The sequence below is a fragment of the Megascapheus bottae genome, chromosome 11 (genome assembly GCF_031878675.1).
Source record: "Megascapheus bottae isolate mThoBot1 chromosome 11, mThoBot2.hap1, whole genome shotgun sequence".
Taxonomy (NCBI): Eukaryota; Metazoa; Chordata; class Mammalia; order Rodentia; family Geomyidae; genus Megascapheus; species Megascapheus bottae.
In genome coordinates, this window is record NC_143519.1 from 813,223 (window position 1) to 833,266 (window position 20,044).

Sequence of the window (20,044 nt, forward strand, 5' to 3'; positions counted from 1 at the left end):
TAAAATAATTAGGAATGAAAATGAACTTAATAAAAATTCATGAACATACTTACCCGCTTTGACACTAATATTTCTGTGTCGCAGTGAACACTTCGCTGTTGTCAGCACAAAATCTTCCTGTATGAGAACACCACCACAGAAGTCTTGTCCTTCAGAATTCGTTAACTTGACCTTTAAAAACCAGACACACAATAGCAACCCAGCCAGGTGCTGGCGGCTCACCCCTGGAATCTAGACTGCCCAGGAGGCTGAGGTCCGAGGGTCATGGTTCGAAGCCAGCCCGGTAGGAAAGTCCATAAGACTCTTAGGTTTATTGGAGAATGAACTTAAGAATAAAGGTAGAAGTGGCACTGTGGCCCAAAGCAGTAGAGTATTAGCCTTGAGCAAAGGAAGCCCAGAGACAGTGTGCAGGCCCTGTGTTCAAGCCTAAGGGCGATTAAAGAGCCATAGAGTGAGTGATTAGCGATCTCTGCCATAAGGACCTCCAGCACGTATATCACAGTGTGGCCCCCAGCGGGACCAACATCCTCCAGTGTGTTGCCCCCCCAGGCCAGGCAGAGTTCTGGCGGACCCCATGGAGCAGGGAGGACGGACTGTGGACGGTCTCAGGCCAGGGGCCTTGGGACCCTCCTTGAGTCAGCGCGGGTGCTTTGGCTACTACATAGAGTCTGTGTGGCTCAGGGCAGGCTGGTGCCTTGGTGCCTGCCCTGCGTCCAGGACAGCTGCCTGGGCAGGGCCCAGTGGGCTTCCTGAGTTGCAGGGGGCAGCAGAGAGCCATGATATGGAGCCAGAGGATGGAGTCCCAGGGCCGACAGGACAGGGGACTGCCACTCTCAGTGGGTGTCATGGGCCCGTATGTATGGAAGGGCACCACTGAAGGCCAGGAAGAGCCTGGAGAGGAGTGGAGGAGAGGACTGGAGAGGACAGAGCTGGGTGTTCAAGCGTTTTCTACCAGCGGGCATAGATCTATCGGCTCTGGGCAGATCCCATGGCAGCCCAGCCTCTGTGGCTGGAACAATTGACCTCTGCCAACTGAGTGTGTAATTCCCTCTGTCCCAACACGTGCCGGCATCCCAGCACAGAACTAACAAGATGCACTGCATAGCACACCCGGCTGACACTGAACTAGCTGCTCAGGAGGCTCAAGTGACAGAGCACCAGCTGTATGCAGGCGAGCTGAGCGGGAACGCAGAGTGACTGCTGGCACTGCTAGGCCACTGCCACCAGCCAGCAAGGGGCACGACTCTGTGGAGTCATAAATAATATAGGAAAAAAATAAATTCTGGCCCAAGTGGCGTGGTCTGCAGCCAAGTAGGGGGAACCGTGCATGGCCACGTTTATGGCTTCCATTGTGTGCCAGGAGCTGTGGCTCACATCTGAAATCCTGACTCCTCAAAGTCGAGGTCTGGAGGATTGCAGTTTGGGGCCAGCCCCAGTCGAAGAGTCCACCAGACTCCATCTCTGATGAACTGCAAGAGGCAGGACCCAAGTGGTAGGGCACCAGCCACGCAGGTAAGCCAAGCTGGTGCAAGGCCCAAACCCTGTTCTAGAAGAAGAGGTAGCCATAGTGAAACAAATAGAACATTTGGCTGAAACAGCCAAGGGGGGAAAAGGAGGAAGAATAAATAAGAACAGAATGAAAGCAGAGAGGAATGTAGGGAACAAGGCAACAGAGCTGAGTGCAGCTGCAAGGGTGACCTCATTCACTTCAAAACTGCTGCTCAGGTACTGTGAGATCATTTTTAAGAAACCAGAGTTGAGACAGACTGCGAGTGGGACAGGCTTTCTGCCTCCCAGGGTCTGGGCCCCGGGCAGGACTGGGTGGAGGGGTCACAGCTCTGCCCGAAAGCCGGTGCCCAGACGCCCAGGCTCCCAGTGGAGGAAGCGGCAGGGCGTGAGGGGCAGATGGTTAGCCATCTCGCCCGGTCATCACTGCCTCTTTTCACGTTCTCTGCAGTGGTGGGGAATGAACCCGGCTTACACTTCCTTGGCAAACTGCCCCCAACCCCTAGCCCAAACCTCGGTGAGCAGAGAAAGGACAAGTAAGGAGGAACTCATATGCTTGTTACCTGCCAAGGGAAGCTGGGGGGACTCTGCCGGCTTCCGTCTGCTGGGGTGGCTTGTCCGGCACTCAGGACCCCACATGCACATGGCCCTGTGTGTGTGGAGGCAATGGGGAGAAAGTCAGCATCTCCCAAGCACACACAGGTGATGGCATGGTACATGCAGCTGGTCCTTCTGCACAACCACTGTCCCATAACTGACTGCATGCAGGTTTCCACAGGAACACACACACTTTCCATGAGCACGCACACAGCCAGGGGCACACACACGTTATCCACAGTGTGGGACAGTACGCCTCATCCAAATGCTGATGGCATTGAGGTCAGCGGAGTATGGCAGGGGAAGCCAGTCCCTCTTCCCTGGCACCCCTGGGCAGGGCATGTGTTGGGGCACTGGGCATCGTGGCTCTGGGTGGGAGGACAGCATCCCCAGCCATTGCTGTGAGGGAGGAAGGGCGTAGAGGCCGTGTGAGGACCCACCCACCCTTAGGGATGCAGGCCTTGTGGTCTGGGCCGAGCTGGTGGCCCCGCGCACAGCTGCACCTGTAGGAGGTCTGTCCCGGATGGCAGAAGTGCTGGCACGCATCTGTCCTCTCGGGGTGGCACTCATTTGTGGCTGCAAAGGAAAAGGATAAACCAGGAATGTCAAGGTGGAAACAGGCCTGGTGCCTGGCCGGCCTCCCTGCCACGAGACAGGCCCTCCTGACAGCTGCTCTCCATGCGAGCCTTGTGCACGTGGGCACCGCTGGAAGGCGCTGGGAGACATGGCTCGGTCCTGGTTGTGTTTCCATCACTCCTGTGGTGTGTCTGGGTCTCGGCAGGCTTGTTTTCCCCATGCACTGGTCCCATGAGAACTTTCCAGGCCACTGTCTGAGCTGGCATCATGCTGTGTGCTCACTGGCTGGTGAACGGGGCACGGGTGGACTAGGGGACAAGGAGAGGGGGCCACGCCATGAAGAATCTGTGGGGTCTCTCTGGGGCAGGAGGGCTGGGCACAGACATGGCCCTGTCCAGGGAAGGCCAAATGTGACAGGAGGGTCAGAGCAGGGAGGTGCCCTGCCTGGCACCCGAGGAGACGTGGCCCCTGCAGGGTGTAGGAGGGCAGCGTCTCACCCACGGCGCAGTTCTCGCCCTCATAGCCGGGGGAGCAGGAGCAGGTGTAGCCCCGAATGTGGTCCTGGCATGTCCCGTTGTTGAAGCAGGGCTGGGAGGCGCATGGAGAGCCACCTGTGGGCACGGGACCTCTGAACCCGGGGCTCCTCCCCTGCTTTCTCGACCACGCGCCCTGCCCCGCTCCTCCCCTGCTCTCTCCACCACACGCCCTGCCCCACTCCTCCCCTGCTCTCTCCACCACACGCCCTGCCCTGCTCCTCCCCTGCTCTCTCCTGCTCTCTCCACCACACGTCCTGTTCCTGTCCCCGCCCCCGCCATGCTTGCTCCCTCTGTGTGTGAGCCATCCTACCCTTCCTGCACCCACTTGGAGGAAGGCCCTCGGCTTGCCCTGCCCCGACTCCCCAGGAACCATGCCTGCCACCACCATCAGTCCACAGAGGAAGGCTCTCTGAACAGGGTCCCCTCGAGGGCCCCCGAGTCTAACCTTCTGGGGTAGGAGGAGCTGTGGACCGAGGATCCCCACTGTCCGCCTCTCCCACACCCAACAGCAGGCAAGAGGGAGCCGTGAGGGCTTCCTCGGATTGGCCTGGAGGCTCGGAAGGCCAGGTCCACAGGCTGGGCAGCGCTGCCCAGCCTCACCCACCTCAGGAGGCAGAGGAGAAAACCACACCAAGGGAGAAGGAGCCGCTCACCCCTGTACTGCCTCCAGAATTCGTCCTGTGAACGAGAAACAGCAAAGTCACCGCCTGCACACGCCTCTGTGGGGTGTGCTTGAAAATGAAGGGAAGATGAGTTTCCTCACCAAAGGACCGCCAGGAGAAGTGAGGATGTGTGATCTCCACAGGAGAGGTGAGGATGTGTGACCTCCGCCAGGAGAGGTGAGGATGTGAGATCTCCAGGGGAGGTGGGGATGTGAGATCTCCACGGGGAGAGGTGAGGATGTGTGATCTCCAGGGGAGAGGTGAGGATGTGTGACCTCCACCAGGAGAGGTGATGATGTGAGATCTCCACGGGAGAGGTGAGGATGTGAGATCTCCGCGGGGAGAGGTGAGGATGTGAGATCTCCACGGGAGAGGTGAGGATGTGAGATCTCCACGGGAGAGGTGAGGATGTGTGATCTCCACGGGAGAGGTGAGGATGTGAGATCTCCACGGGAGAGGTGAGGATGTGTGATCTCCACGGGAGAGGTGAGGATGTGTGACCTCCACCAGGAGAGGTGAGGATGTGAGATCTCCACGGGAGAGGTGAGGATGTGAGATCTCCACGGGAGAGGTGAGGATGTGTGACCTCCACCAGGAGAGGTGAGGATGTGAGATCTCCACGGGGAGAGGTGAGGATATGTTACCTGCACAGGGAGAGGTGAGGATGTGAGATCTCCACGGGGAGAGGTGAGGATGTGAGACCTCCACGGGAGAGGTGAGGATGTGTAACCTCCACCGGGAGAGGTAAGGATGTGAGATCTCCACAGGGAGAGGTGAGGATATGTTACCTCCACAGGGAGAGGTGAGGATGTGAGATCTCCACGGGGAGAGGTGAGGATGTGAGATCTCCACTGGGAGAGGTGAGGATGTGTTACCTCCACCGGGAGAGGTGAGGATGTGAGATCTCCACGGGGAGAGGTGAGGATGTGAGATCTCCACCGGGAGAGGTGAGGATGTGAGATCTCCACCGGGAGAGGTGAGGATGTGAGATCTCCACGGGAGAGGTGAGGATGTGAGATCTCCACGGGGAGAGGTGAGGATGTGAGATCTCCACGTGGAGAGGTGAGGAGGTGTTACCTCCACGAGGAGAGGTGAGGATGTGAGATCTCCACGGGAGAGGTGAGGATGTGTTACCTCCACCGGGATAGGTGAGGATGTGAGATCTCCACGGGGAGAGATGAGGATGTGAGATCTCCACGGGAGAGGTGAGGATGTGTGATCTCCACGGGAGAGGTGAGGATGTGAGATCTCCACGGGAGAGGTAAGGATGTGAGATCTCCACGGGGAAGAGGTGAGGATGTGTTACCTCCAGCAGGAGAGGTGAGGATGTGAGATCTCCACGGGAGAGGTGAGGATGTGTTACCTCCACCAGGAGAGGTGAGGATGTGAGATCCCCACGGGGAGAGGTGAGGATGTGTTACCTCCACCAGGAGAGGTGAGGATGTGAGATCTCCACGGGGAGAGGTGAGGATGTGTTACCTCCACCAGGAGAGGTGAGGATGGGAGATCTCCACGGGAGAGGTGAGGATGTGAGATCTCCACGGGGAGAGGTGAGGATGTGAGATCTCCACAGGGAGAGGTGAGGATGTGTGATCTCCACGGGAGAGGTGAGGATGTGAGATCTCCAGGGGAGAGGTGAGGATGTGAGATCTCCACTGGGAGAGGTGAGGATGTGTGACCTCCACCAGGAGAGGTGAGGATGTGAGATCTCCACGGGAGAGGTGAGGATGTGTTACCTCCACCAGGAGAGGTGAGGATGTGAGATCTCCACGGGAGAGGTGAGGATGTGTTACCTCCACCGGGAGAGGTGAGGATGTGAGATCTCCACGGGGAGAGGTGAGGATGTGAGATCTCCACGGGAGAGGTGAGAATGTGAGATCTCCAAGGGAGAGGTGAGGATGTGAGATCTCCACGGGAGAGGTGAGGATGTGAGATCTCCATGGGGAGGGGTGAGGATGTGTTACCTCCACCAGGAGAGGTGAGGATGTGAGAGATCCACGGGAAGGTGAGGATGTGAGATCTCCACGGGGAGAGGTGAGGATGTGTTACCTCCACCGGGAGATGTGAGGATGTGAGATCTCCACGGGGAGAGGTGAGGATCTGAGATCTCCACGGGGAGAGGTGAGGATGTGTGATCTCCACGGGAGAGGTGAGGATGTGAGATCTCCAGGGGAGAGGTGAGGATGTGAGATCTCCACTGGGAGAGGTGAGGATGTGTGACCTCCACTAGGAGAGGTGAGGATGTAAGATCTCCACGGGAGAGGTGAGGATGTGTTACCTCCACCAGGAGAGGTGAGGATGTGAGATCTCCACGGGAGAGGTGAGGATGTGTGACCGCCACCGGGAGAGGTGAGGATGTGAGATCTCCAAGGGAGAGGTGAGGATGTGTGACCTCCACCAGGAGAGGTGAGGATATGAGATCTCCACGGGAGAGGTGAGGATGTGAGATCTCAGGGGAGAGGTGTGGATGTGTGATCTCCACGGAAGAGGTGAGGATGTGAGATCTCCACGGGAGAGATGAGGATGTGAGATCTCCACGGGAGAGGTGAGGATGTGATACGTCCACCAGGAGAGGTGAGGATGTGAGATCTCCATGGGGAGGGTGAGGATGTGTTACCTCCAACAGGAGAGGTGAGGATGTGAGATCTCCATGGGGAGGGGTGAGGATGTGTGACCTCCACCAGGAGAGGTGAGGATGTGAGATCTCCACGGGAGAGGTGAGGATGTGTTACCTCCAACAGGAGAGGTGAGGATGTGAGATCCACACAAGAGAGGTGAGGATGTGTTACCTCCACCGGGAGAGGTGAGGATGTGAGATCTCCAAGGGGAGGTGAGGATGTGTGACCTCCACCAGGAGAGGTGAGGATGTGAGATCTCCACGGGAGAGGTGAGGATGTGTGACCTCCACCAGGAGAGGTGAGGATGTGAGATCTCCACGGGAGAGGTGAGGATGTGAGATCTCAGGGGAGAGGTGAGGGTATGTGATCTCCACGGGAGAGGTGAGGATGTGAGATCTCCACGGGAGAGGTGAGGATGTGTGATCTCCACGGGAGAGGTGAGGATGTGAGATCTCCACGGGGAGAGGTGAGGATGTGTTACCTCCACCAGGAGAGGTGAGGATGTGAGATCTCCACGGGAGAGGTGAGGATGTGTTACCTCCACCAGGAGAGGTGATGATGTGAGATCTCCACGGGGAGAGGTGAGGATGTGTTACCTCCACCAGGAGAGGTGAGGATGTGAGATCTCCATGGGGAGGGGTGAGGATGTGTTACCTCCACCAGGAGAGGTGAGGATGTGAGATCTCCACGAGAGAGATGAGGATGTGTTACCTCTACCGGGAGAGGTGAGGATGTGAGATCTCCACGGGGAGAGGTGAGGATGTGAGATCTCCACGGGAGAAGTGAGGATGTTTGATCTCCACGGGAGAGGTGAGGATGTGAGATCTCCACGGGAGAGGTGAGGATGTGTTACCTCCACCGGAGAAGTGAGGATGTGAGATCTCCAGGGGAGAGGTGAGGATGTGAGATCTCCACGGGGAGAGGTGAGGTGTGTTACCTCCACCGGGAGAGGTGAGGATGTGAGATCTCCACGGGGAGAGGTGAGGATGTGAGATCTCCACGGGGAGAGGTGAGGATGTGTGATCTACACGGGAGAGGTGAGGATGTGAGATCTCCAGGGGAGAGGTGAGGATGTGAGATCTCCACTGGGAGAGGTGAGGATGTGTGACGTCCACCAGGAGAGGTGAGGATGTGAGATCTCCACGGGAGAGGTGAGGATGTGTTACCTCCACCGGGAGAGGAGAGGATGTGAGATCTCCAAGGGAGAGGTGAGGATGTGTGACCTCCACCAGGAGAGGTGAGGATGTGAGATCTCCACGGGAGAGGTGAGGATGTGTGACCTCCACCAGGAGAGGTGAGGATGTGAGATCTCCACGGGGAGAGGTGAGGATGTGTTACCTCCACCAGGAGAGGTGAGGATGTGAGATCTCCATGGGGAGGGGTGAGGATGTGTTACCTCCACCAGGAGAGGTGAGGATGTGAGATCTCCAGGGGAGAGGTGAGGATGTGATATCTCCACGGTAGAGGTGAGGATGTGAGATCTCCATGGGAGATGTGAGGATGTGAGATCTCCACGGGAGAGGTGAGGATGTGAGATCTCCAAGGGAGAGGTGAGGATGTGAGATCTCCAGGGGAGAGGTGAGGATGTGAGATCTCCACGGGAGAGGTGAGGATGTGAGATCTCCCGGGAGAGGTGAGGATGTGAGATTTCCAGGGGAGAGGTGAGGATGTGAGATCTCCACGGGGAGAGGTGAGGATGTGAGATCTCCACGGGGAGAGGTGAGGATGTGAGATCTCCAGGGGAGAGGTGAGGATGTGAGATCTCCAGGGGAGAGGTGAGGATGTGAGATCTCCACGGGAGAGGTGAGGATGTGAGATCTCCATGGGGAGGGGTGAGGATGTGTTACCTCCACCAGGAGAGGTGAGGATATGAGATCTCCACGGGAGAGGTGAGGATGTGAGATCTCCACGGGAGAAGTGAGGATGTTTGATCTCCACGGGAGAGGTGAGGATGTGAGATCTCCACGGGAGAAGTGAGGATGTGTTACCTCCACCGGGAGAGGTGAGGATGTGAGATCTCCAGGGGAGAGGTGAGGATGTGAGATCTCCACGGGGAGAGGTGAGGATGTGTGATCTCCACGGGAGAGGTGAGGATGTGAGATCTCCAGGGGAGAGGTGCGGATGTGAGATCTCCACGGGGAGAGGTGAGGATGTGTTACCTCCACCGGGAGAGGTGAGGATGTGAGATCTCCACGGGGAGAGGTGAGTATGTGAGATCTCCACGGGGAGAGGTGAGGATGTGTGATCTCCACGGGAGAGGTGAGGATGTGAGATCTCCAGGGGAGAGGTGAGGATGTGAGATCTCCACTGGGAGAGGTGAGGATGTGTGACGTCCACCAGGAGAGGTGAGGATTTGAGATCTCCACGGGAGAGGTGAGGATGTGTTACGTCCACCAGGAGAGGTGAGGTTGTGAGATCTCCACGGGAGAGGTGAGGATGTGTTACCTCCACCGGGAGAGGAGAGGATGTGAGATCTCCAAGGGAGAGGTGAGGATGTGTGACCTCCACCAGGAGAGGTGAGGATGTGAGATCTCCACGGGAGAGGTGAGGATGTGTGACCTCCACCAGGAGAGGTGAGGATGTGAGATCTCCACGGGGAGACGTGAGGATGTGTTACCTCCACCAGGAGAGGTGAGGATGTGAGATCTCCATGGGGAGGGGTGAGGATGTGTTACCTCCACCAGGAGAGGTGAGGATGTGAGATTTCCAGGGGAGAGGTGAGGATGTGATATCTCCACGGTAGAGGTGAGGATGTGAGATCTCCAAGGGAGAGGTGAGGGTGTGAGATCTCCACGGGAGAGGTGAGGATGTGAGATCTCCACGGGAGAGGTGAGGATGTGAGATCTCCAGGGGAGAGGTGAGGATGTGAGATCTCCATGGGGAGAGGTGAGGATGTGAGATCTCCACGGGGAGAGGTGAGGATGTGAGATCTCCAGGGGAGAGGTGAGGATGTGAGATCTCCACGGGGAGAGGTGAGGATGTGAGATCTCCACGAGGAGAGGTGAGGATGTGAGATCTCCAGGGGAGAGGTGAGGATGTGAGATCTCCAGGGGAGAGGTGAGGATGTGAGATCTCCACGGGGAGAGGTGAGGATGTGAGATCTCCACGGGGAGAGGTGAGGATGTGAGATCTCCAGGGGAGAGGGGAGGATGTGAGATCTCCAGGGGAGAGGTGAGGATGTGAGATCTCCACGGGGAGAGGTGAGGATGTGAGATCTCCAGGGGAGAGGTGAGGATGTGAGATCTCCAGGGGAGAGGTGAGGATGTGAGATCTCCACGGGGAGAGGTGAAGATGTGAGATCTCCACGGAGAGAGGTGAGGATGTGAGATCTCCACGGGGAGAGGTGAGGATGTGAGATCTAAACGGGGAGAGGTGAGGATGTGTTACCTCCACAGGAGAGGTGAGGATGTGAGATCTCCACGGGAGAGGTGAGGATGTGTGATCTCCACGGGAGAGGTGAGGATGTGAGATCTCCAGGGGAGAGGTGAGGATGTGAGATCTCCACGGGGAGAGGTGAGGATGTGTTACCTCCACCAGGAGAGGTGAGGATGTGAGATCTCCACGGGAGAGGTGAGGATGTGTTACCTCCACCAGGAGAGGTGATGATGTGAGATCTCCACGGGGAGAGGTGAGGATGTGTTACCTCCACGAGGACAGGTGAGGATGTGAGATCTCCACGGGGAGAGGTGAGGATGTGAGATCTCCAGGGGAGAGGTGAGGATGTGAGATCTCCAGGGGAGAGGTGAGGATGTGAGATCCCCACGGGAGAGGTGAGGATGTGTTACCTCCACAGGGAGAGGTGAGGATGTGAGATCTCCACGGGGAGAGGTGAGGATGTGAGATCTCCAGGGAGAGGTGAGGATGTGAGATCTCCACGGGAGAGGTGAGGATGTGAGATCTCCATGGGAGAGGTGAGGATGTGTTACCTCCACAGGGAGAGGTGAGGATGTGAGATCTCCACGGGGAGAGGTGAGGATGTGAGATCTCCAGGGGAGAGGTGAGGATGTGAGATCTCCACGGTAGAGGTGAGGATGTGAGATCTCCCCGGGAGATGTGAGGATGTGTTACCTCCACAGGGAGAGGTGAGGAATGAGATCTCCACGGGAGAGGTGAGGATGTGATATCTCCACGGGAGAGGTGAGGATGTGAGATCTCCGCGGGGAGAGGTGAGGATGTGAGATCTCCACGGGAGAGGTGAGGATGTGAGATCTCCAGGGGAGAGGTGAGGATGTGAGATCTCCACGGGAGAGGTGAGGATGTGAGATCTCCAGGGGAGAGGTAAGGATGTGAGATCTCCACGGGAGAGGTGAGGATGTGAGATCTCCACGGGGAGAGGTTAGGATGGGAGATCTCCACTGGGAGAGGTGAGGATGTGAGATCTCCACGGGGAGAGGTGAGGATGTGTTACCTCCACCAGGAGAGGTGAGGATGTGAGATCTCCACGGGAGAGGTGAGGATGTGTTACCTCCACCGGGAGAGGTGAGGATGTGAGATCTCCACAGGGAGGTGAGGATGTGTGATCTCCACGGGAGAGGTGAGGATGTGAGATCTCCACGGGAGAGGTGAGGATGTGAGATCTCCACGGGAGAGGTGAGGATGTGAGATCTCCACGGGGAGAGGTGAGGATGTGTTACCTCCACCAGGAGAGGTGAGGATGTGAGACCTCCACGGGAGAGGTGAGGATGTGTTACCTCCACCAGGAGAGGTGATGATGTGAGATCTCCACGGGGAGAGGTGAGGATGTGTTACCTCCACCAGGAGAGGTGAGGATGTGAGATCTCCATGGGGAGGGGTGAGGATGTGTTACCTCCACCAGGAGAGGTGAGGATGTGAGATCTCCACGAGAGAGATGAGGATGTGTTACCTCTACCGGGAGAGGTGAGGATGTGAGATCTCCACGGGGAGAGGTGAGGATGTGAGATCTCCACGGGAGAAGTGAGGATGTTTGATCTCCACGGGAGAGGTGAGGATGTGAGATCTCCACGGGAGAGGTGAGGATGTGTTACCTCCACCGGAGAAGTGAGGATGTTAGATCTCCAGGGGAGAGGTGAGGATGTGAGATCTCCACGGGGAGAGGTGAGGTGTGTTACCTCCACCGGGAGAGGTGAGGATGTGAGATCTCCACGGGGAGAGGTGAGGATGTGAGATCTCCACGGGGAGAGGTGAGGATGTGTGATCTACACGGGAGAGGTGAGGATGTGAGATCTCCAGGGGAGAGGTGAGGATGTGAGATCTCCACTGGGAGAGGTGAGGATGTGTGACGTCCACCAGGAGAGGTGAGGATGTGAGATCTCCACGGGAGAGGTGAGGATGTGTTACCTCCACCGGGAGAGGAGAGGATGTGAGATCTCCAAGGGAGAGGTGAGGATGTGTGACCTCCACCAGGAGAGGTGAGGATGTGAGATCTCCACGGGAGAGGTGAGGATGTGTGACCTCCACCAGGAGAGGTGAGGATGTGAGATCTCCACGGGGAGAGGTGAGGATGTGTTACCTCCACCAGGAGAGGTGAGGATGTGAGATCTCCATGGGGAGGGGTGAGGATGTGTTACCTCCACCAGGAGAGGTGAGGATGTGAGATCTCCAGGGGAGAGGTGAGGATGTGATATCTCCACGGTAGAGGTGAGGATGTGAGATCTCCATGGGAGATGTGAGGATGTGAGATCTCCACGGGAGAGGTGAGGATGTGAGATCTCCAAGGGAGAGGTGAGGATGTGAGATCTCCAGGGGAGAGGTGAGGATGTGAGATCTCCACGGGAGAGGTGAGGATGTGAGATCTCCCGGGAGAGGTGAGGATGTGAGATTTCCAGGGGAGAGGTGAGGATGTGAGATCTCCACGGGGAGAGGTGAGGATGTGAGATCTCCACGGGGAGAGGTGAGGATGTGAGATCTCCAGGGGAGAGGTGAGGATGTGAGATCTCCACGGGGAGAGGTGAGGATGTGAGATCTCCACGGGGAGAGGTGAGGATGTGAGATCTCCAGGGGAGAGGTGAGGATGTGAGATCTCCAGGGGAGAGGTGAGGATGTGAGATCTCCACGGGAGAGGTGAGGATGTGAGATCTCCATGGGGAGGGGTGAGGATGTGTTACCTCCACCAGGAGAGGTGAGGATATGAGATCTCCACGGGAGAGGTGAGGATGTGAGATCTCCACGGGAGAAGTGAGGATGTTTGATCTCCACGGGAGAGGTGAGGATGTGAGATCTCCACGGGAGAAGTGAGGATGTGTTACCTCCACCGGGAGAGGTGAGGATGTGAGATCTCCAGGGGAGAGGTGAGGATGTGAGATCTCCACAGGGAGAGGTGAGGATGTGTGATCTCCACGGGAGAGGTGAGGATGTGAGATCTCCAGGGGAGAGGTGAGGATGTGAGATCTCCACGGGGAGAGGTGAGGATGTGTTACCTCCACCGGGAGAGGTGAGGATGTGAGATCTCCACGGGGAGAGGTGAGTATGTGAGATCTCCACGGGGAGAGGTGAGAATGTGTGATCTCCACGGGAGAGGTGAGGATGTGAGATCTCCAGGGGAGAGGTGAGGATGTGAGATCTCCACTGGGAGAGGTGAGGATGTGTGACGTCCACCAGGAGAGGTGAGGATGTGAGATCTCCACGGGAGAGGTGAGGATGTGTTACGTCCACCAGGAGAGGTGAGGTTGTGAGATCTCCACGGGAGAGGTGAGGATGTGTTACCTCCACCGGGAGAGGAGAGGATGTGAGATCTCCAAGGGAGAGGTGAGGATGTGTGACCTCCACCAGGAGAGGTGAGGATGTGAGATCTCCACGGGAGAGGTGAGGATGTGTGACCTCCACCAGGAGAGGTGAGGATGTGAGATCTCCACGGGGAGACGTGAGGATGTGTTACCTCCACCAGGAGAGGTGAGGATGTGAGATCTCCATGGGGAGGGGTGAGGATGTGTTACCTCCACCAGGAGAGGTGAGGATGTGAGATTTCCAGGGGAGAGGTGAGGATGTGATATCTCCACGGTAGAGGTGAGGATGTGAGATCTCCAAGGGAGAGGTGAGGGTGTGAGATCTCCACGGGAGAGGTGAGGATGTGAGATCTCCACGGGAGAGGTGAGGATGTGAGATCTCCAGGGGAGAGGTGAGGATGTGAGATCTCCATGGGGAGAGGTGAGAATGTGAGATCTCCACGGGGAGAGGTGAGGATGTGAGATCTCCAGGGGAGAGGTGAGGATGTGAGATCTCCACGGGGAGAGGTGAGGATGTGAGATCTCCACGGGGAGAGGTGAGGATGTGAGATCTCCAGGGGAGAGGTGAGGATGTGAGATCTCCAGGGGAGAGGTGAGGATGTGAGATCTCCACGGGGAGAGGTGAGGATGTGAGATCTCCACGGGGAGAGGTGAGGATGTGAGATCTCCAGGGGAGAGGTGAGGATGTGAGATCTCCAGGGGAGAGGTGAGGATGTGAGATCTCCACGGGGAGAGGTGAGGATGTGAGATCTCCAGGGGAGAGGTGAGGATGTGAGATCTCCAGGGGAGAGGTGAGGATGTGAGATCTCCACGGGGAGAGGTGAAGATGTGAGATCTCCACGGAGAGAGGTGAGGATGTGAGATCTCCACGGGGAGAGGTGAGGATGTGAGATCTAAACGGGGAGAGGTGAGGATGTGTTACCTCCACAGGAGAGGTGAGGATGTGAGATCTCCACGGGAGAGGTGAGGATGTGTGATCTCCACGGGAGAGGTGAGGATGTGAGATCTCCAGGGGAGAGGTGAGGATGTGAGATCTCCACGGGGAGAGGTGAGGATGTGTTACCTCCACCAGGAGAGGTGAGGATGTGAGATCTCCACGGGAGAGGTGAGGATGTGTTACCTCCACCAGGAGAGGTGATGATGTGAGATCTCCACGGGGAGAGGTGAGGATGTGTTACCTCCACGAGGACAGGTGAGGATGTGAGATCTCCACGGGGAGAGGTGAGGATGTGAGATCTCCAGGGGAGAGGTGAGGATGTGAGATCTCCAGGGGAGAGGTGAGGATGTGAGATCCCCACGGGAGAGGTGAGGATGTGTTACCTCCACAGGGAGAGGTGAGGATGTGAGATCTCCACGGGGAGAGGTGAGGATGTGAGATCTCCAGGGGAGAGGTGAGGATGTGAGATCTCCACGGGAGAGGTGAGGATGTGAGATCTCCATGGGAGAGGTGAGGATGTGTTACCTCCACAGGGAGAGGTGAGGATGTGAGATCTCCACGGGGAGAGGTGAGGATGTGAGATCTCCAGGGGAGAGGTGAGGATGTGAGATCTCCACGGTAGAGGTGAGGATGTGAGATCTCCCCGGGAGATGTGAGGATGTGTTACCTCCACAGGGAGAGGTGAGGAATGAGATCTCCACGGGAGAGGTGAGGATGTGATATCTCCACGGGAGAGGTGAGGATGTGAGATCTCCGCGGGGAGAGGTGAGGATGTGAGATCTCCACGGGAGAGGTGAGGATGTGAGATCTCCAGGGGAGAGGTGAGGATGTGAGATCTCCACGGGAGAGGTGAGGATGTGAGATCTCCAGGGGAGAGGTAAGGATGTGAGATCTCCACGGGAGAGGTGAGGATGTGAGATCTCCACGGGGAGAGGTTAGGATGGGAGATCTCCACTGGGAGAGGTGAGGATGTGAGATCTCCACGGGGAGAGGTGAGGATGTGTTACCTCCACCAGGAGAGGTGAGGATGTGAGATCTCCACGGGAGAGGTGAGGATGTGTTACCTCCACCGGGAGAGGTGAGGATGTGAGATCTCCACAGGAGAGGTGAGGATGTGTGATCTCCACGGGAGAGGTGAGGATGTGAGATCTCCACGGGAGAGGTGAGGATGTGAGATCTCCACGGGAGAGGTGAGGATGTGAGATCTCCACGGGGAGAGGTGAGGATGTGTTACCTCCACCAGGAGAGGTGAGGATGTGAGATCTCCACGGGAGAGGTGAGGATGTGTTACCTCCACCAGGAGAGGTGATGATGTGAGATCTCCACGGGGAGAGGTGAGGATGTGTTACCTCCACCAGGAGAGGTGAGGATGTGAAATCTCTACGGGAGAGGTGAGGATGTGTTACCTCTACCGGGAGAGGTGAGGATGTGAGATCTCCACGGGGAGAGGTGAGGATGTGTGATCTCCACAGGAGAGGTGAGGATGTGAGATCTCCAGGGGAGAGGTGAGGATGTGAGATCTCCACTGGGAGAGGTGAGGATGTGTGACCACCACCAGGAGAGGTGAGGATGTGAGATCTCCACGGGAGAGGTGAGGATGTGTTACCTCCACCAGGAGAGGTGAGGATGTGAGATCTCCACGGGAGAGGTGAGGATGTATTACCTCTACCGGGAGAGGTGAGGATGTGAGATCTCCACGGGAGAGGTGAGGATGTGTGACCTCCACCAGGAGAGGTGAGGATGTGAGATCTCCACGGGAGAGGTGAGGATGTGAGATCTCAGGGGAGAGGTGAGGATGTGTGATCTCCACGGGAGAGGTGAGGATGTGAGATCTCCACGGGAGAGGTTAGGATGTGTGATCTCCACGGGAGAAGTGAGGATGTGAGATCTCCACGGGAGAGGAGAGGATGTGAGATCTCCAGGGGAGAGGTGAGGATGTGAGATCTCCACGGGGGAGGTGAGGATGTGAGATCTCCACGGGGAGAGGTGAGGATGTGTGATCTCCACGGGAGAGGTGAGGATGTGAGATCTCCAGGGGAGAGGTGAGGATGTGAGATCTCCACTGGGAGAGGTGAGGATGTGTGACGTCCACCAGGAGAGGTGAGGATGTGAGATCTCCACAGGAGAGGTGAGGATGTGTTACCTCCACCAGGAGAGGTGAGGATGTGAGATCTCCACGGGAGAGGTGAGGATGTGTTACCTCCACCGGGAGAGGAGAGGATGTGAGATCTCCAAGGGAGAGGTGAGGATGTGTGACCTCCACCAGGAGAGGTGAGGATGTGAGATCTCCACGGGAGAGGTGAGGATGTGTGACCTCCACCAGGAGAGGTGAGGATGTGAGATCTCCACGGGGAGAGGTGAGGATGTGTTACCTCCACCAGGAGAGGTGAGGATGTGAGATCTCCATGGGGAGGGGTGAGGATGTGTTACCTCCACCAGGAGAGGTGAGGATGTGAGATCTCCAGGGGAGAGGTGAGGATGTGATATCTCCACGGTAGAGGTGAGGATGTGAGATCTCCATGGGAGATGTGAGGATGTGAGACCTCCACAGGGAGAGGTGAGGATGTGAGATCTCCAAGGGAGAGGTGAGGGTGTGAGATCTCCACGGGAGAGGTGAGGATGTGAGATCTCCACGGGAGAGGTGAGGATGTGAGATCTCCAGGGGAGAGGTGAGGATGTGAGATCTCCACGGGAGAGGTGAGGATGTGAGATCTCCACGGGGAGAGGTTAGGATGGGAGATCTCCACTGGGAGAGGTGAGGATGTGAGATCTCCACGGGGAGAGGTGAGGATGTGTTACCTCCACCAGGAGAGGTGAGGATGTGAGATCTCCACGGGAGAGGTGAGGATGTGTTACCTCCACCGGGAGAGGTGAGGATGTGACATCTCCACAGGAGAGGTGAGGATGTGTGATCTCCACGGGAGAGGTGAGGATGTGAGATCTCCACGGGAGAGGTGAGGATGTGAGATCTCCACGGGAGAGGTGAGGATGTGAGATCTCCACGGGGAGAGGTGAGGATGTGTTACCTCCACCAGGAGAGGTGAGGATGTGAGATCTCCACGGGAGAGGTGAGGATGTGTTACCTCCACCAGGAGAGGTGATGATGTGAGATCTCCACGGGGAGAGGTGAGGATGTGTTACCTCCACCAGGAGAGGTGAGGATGTGAAATCTCCACGGGAGAGGTGAGGATGTGTTACCTCTACCGGGAGAGGTGTGGATGTGAGATCTCCACGGGGAGAGGTGAGGATGTGTGATCTCCACAGGAGAGGTGAGGATGTGAGATCTCCCGGGGAGAGGTGAGGATGTGAGATCTCCACTGGGAGAGGTGAGGATGTGTGACCACCACCAGGAGAGGTGAGGATGTGAGATCTCCACGGGAGAGGTGAGGATGTGTTACCTCCACCAGGAGAGGTGAGGATGTGAGATCTCCACGGGAGAGGTGAGGATGTATTACCTCCACCGGGAGAGGTGAGGATGTGAGATCTCCAGGGGAGAGGTGAGGATGTGTGACCTCCACCAGAAGAGGTGAGGATGTGAGATCTCCACGGGAGAGGTGAGGATGTGTGACCTCCACCAGGAGAGGTGAGGATGTGAGATCTCCACGGGAGAGGTGAGGATGTGAGATCTCAGGGGAGAGGTGAGGATGTGTGATCTCCACGGGAGAGGTGAGGATGTGATATCTCCACGGTAGAGGTGAGGATGTGAGATCTCCATGGGAGATGTGAGGATGTGATACCTCCACAGGGAGAGGTGAGGATGTGAGATCTCCAAGGGAGAGGTGAGGGTGTGAGATCTCCACGGGAGAGGTGAGGATGTGAGATCTCCACGGGAGAGGTGAGGATGTGAGATCTCCAGGGGAGAGGTGAGGATGTGAGATCTCCACGGGGAGAGGTGAGGATGTGAGATCTCCACGGGAGAGGTGAGGATGTGAGATCTCCAGGGGAGAGGTGAGGATGTGAGATCTCCACGGGGAGAGGTGAGGATGTGAGATCTCCACGGGGAGAGGTGAGGATGTGAGATCTCCACGGGGAGAGGTGAGGATGTGAGATCTCCAGGGGAGAGGTGAGGATGTGAGATCTCCAGGGGAGAGGTGAGGATGTGAGATCTCCACGGGGAGAGGTGAGGATATGAGATCTCCAGGGGAGAGGTGAGGATGTGAGATCTCCACGGGGAGAGGTGAGGATGTGAGATCTCCACGGGGAGAGGTGAGGATGTGAGATCTCCACGGGGAGAGGTGAGGATGTGAGATCTCCAGGGGAGAGGTGAGGATGTGAGATCTCCAGGGGAGAGGTGAGGATGTGAGATCTCCACGGGGAGAGGTGAAGATGTGAGATCTCCACGGAGAGAGGTGAGGATGTGAGATCTCCACGGGGAGAGGTGAGGATGTGAGATCTCCACGGGGAGAGGTGAGGATGTGTTACCTCCACAGGAGAGGTGAGGATGTGAGATCTCCACGGGAGAGGTGAGGATGTGTGATCTCCACGGGAGAGGTGAGGATGTGAGATCTCCACGGGAGAGGTGAGGATGTGAGATCTCCACGGGGAGAGGTGAGGATGTGTTACCTCCACCAGGAGAGGTGAGGATGTGAGATCTCCACGGGAGAGGTGAGGATGTGTTACCTCCACCAGGAGAGGGGATGATGTGAGATCTCCACGGGGAGAGGTGAGGATGTGTTACCTCCACGAGGACAGGTGAGGATGTGAGATCTCCACGGGGAGAGGTGAGGATGTGAGATCTCCAGGGGAGAGGTGAGGATGTGAGATCTCCAGGGGAGAGGTGAGGATGTGAGTTCCCCACGGGAGAGGTGAGGATGTGTTACCTCCACAGGGAGAGGTGAGGATGTGAGATCTCCACGGGGAGAGGTGAGGATGTGAGATCTCCAGGGGAGAGGTGAGGATGTGAGATCTCCACGGGAGAGGTGAGGATGTGAGATCTCCATGGGAGAGGTGAGGATGTGTTACCTCCACAGGGAGAGGTGAGGATGTGTGATCTCCACGGGGAGAGGTGAGGATGTGAGATCTGTAGGGGAGAGGTGAGGATGTGAGATCTCCACGGTAGAGGTGAGGATGTGAGATCTCCCCGGGAGATGTGAGGATGTGTTACCTCCACAGGGAGAGGTGAGGAATGAGATCTCCAAGGGAGAGGTGAGGATGTGATATCTCCGCGGGGAGAGGTGAGGATGTGAGATCTCCAGGGGAGAGGTGAGGATGTGAGATCTCCACGGGAGAGGTGAGGATGTGAGATCTCCGCGGGGAGAGGTGAGGATGTGAGATCTCCACGGGAGAGGTGAGGATGTGAGATCTCCAGGGGAGAGGTGAGGATGTGAGATCTCCACGGGGAGAGGTAAGGATGTGAGATCTCCACGGGGAGAGGTGAGGATGTGAGATCTCCACGGGAGAGGTGAAGATGTGAGATCTCCAGGGGAGAGGTAAGGATGTGAGATCTCCACGGGAGAGGTGAGGATGTGAGATCTCCACGGGGAGAGGTTAGGATGTGAGATCTCCACTGGGAGAGGTGAGGATGTGAGATCTCCACGGGGAGAGGTGAGGATGTGTTACCTCCACCAGGAGAGGTGAGGATGTGAGATCTCCACGGGGAGAGGTGAGGATGTGAGATCTCCAGGGGAGAGGTGAGGATGTGAGATCTCCGCGGGGAGAGGTGAGGATGTGAGATCTCCACGGGGAGAGGTGAGGATGTGAGATCTCCAGGGGAGAGGTGAGGATGTGAGATCTCCACGGTAGAGGTGAGGATGTGAGATCTCCCCGGGAGATGTGAGGATGTGTTACCTCCACAGGGAGAGGTGAGGAATGAGATCTCCACGGGAGAGGTGAGGATGTGATATCTCCACGGGAGAGGTGAGGATGTGAGATCTCCGCGGGGAGAGGTGAGGATGTGAGATCTCCACGG

General features: G+C 57.0%; 1 protein-coding gene across 1 annotated transcript in view; it reads right to left on the bottom strand.

Annotated features, from left to right (window-relative positions):
* Proz (protein Z, vitamin K dependent plasma glycoprotein) overlaps window positions 1–20,044 on the bottom strand; it is a 44,715-nt gene that overhangs the window by 1,245 nt on the left and 23,426 nt on the right. The window contains exons 3-7 of the mRNA XM_090341857.1: window positions 3,869–3,893; window positions 3,177–3,290; window positions 2,548–2,679; window positions 2,070–2,155; window positions 54–171 (exon numbers count right to left, since the gene is read on the bottom strand). Of these exons, the coding sequence (XP_090197983.1) occupies window positions 54–171; window positions 2,070–2,155; window positions 2,548–2,679; window positions 3,177–3,290; window positions 3,869–3,893 (475 nt within the window). The remainder of the gene's footprint in view (window positions 1–53; window positions 172–2,069; window positions 2,156–2,547; window positions 2,680–3,176; window positions 3,291–3,868; window positions 3,894–20,044) is intronic.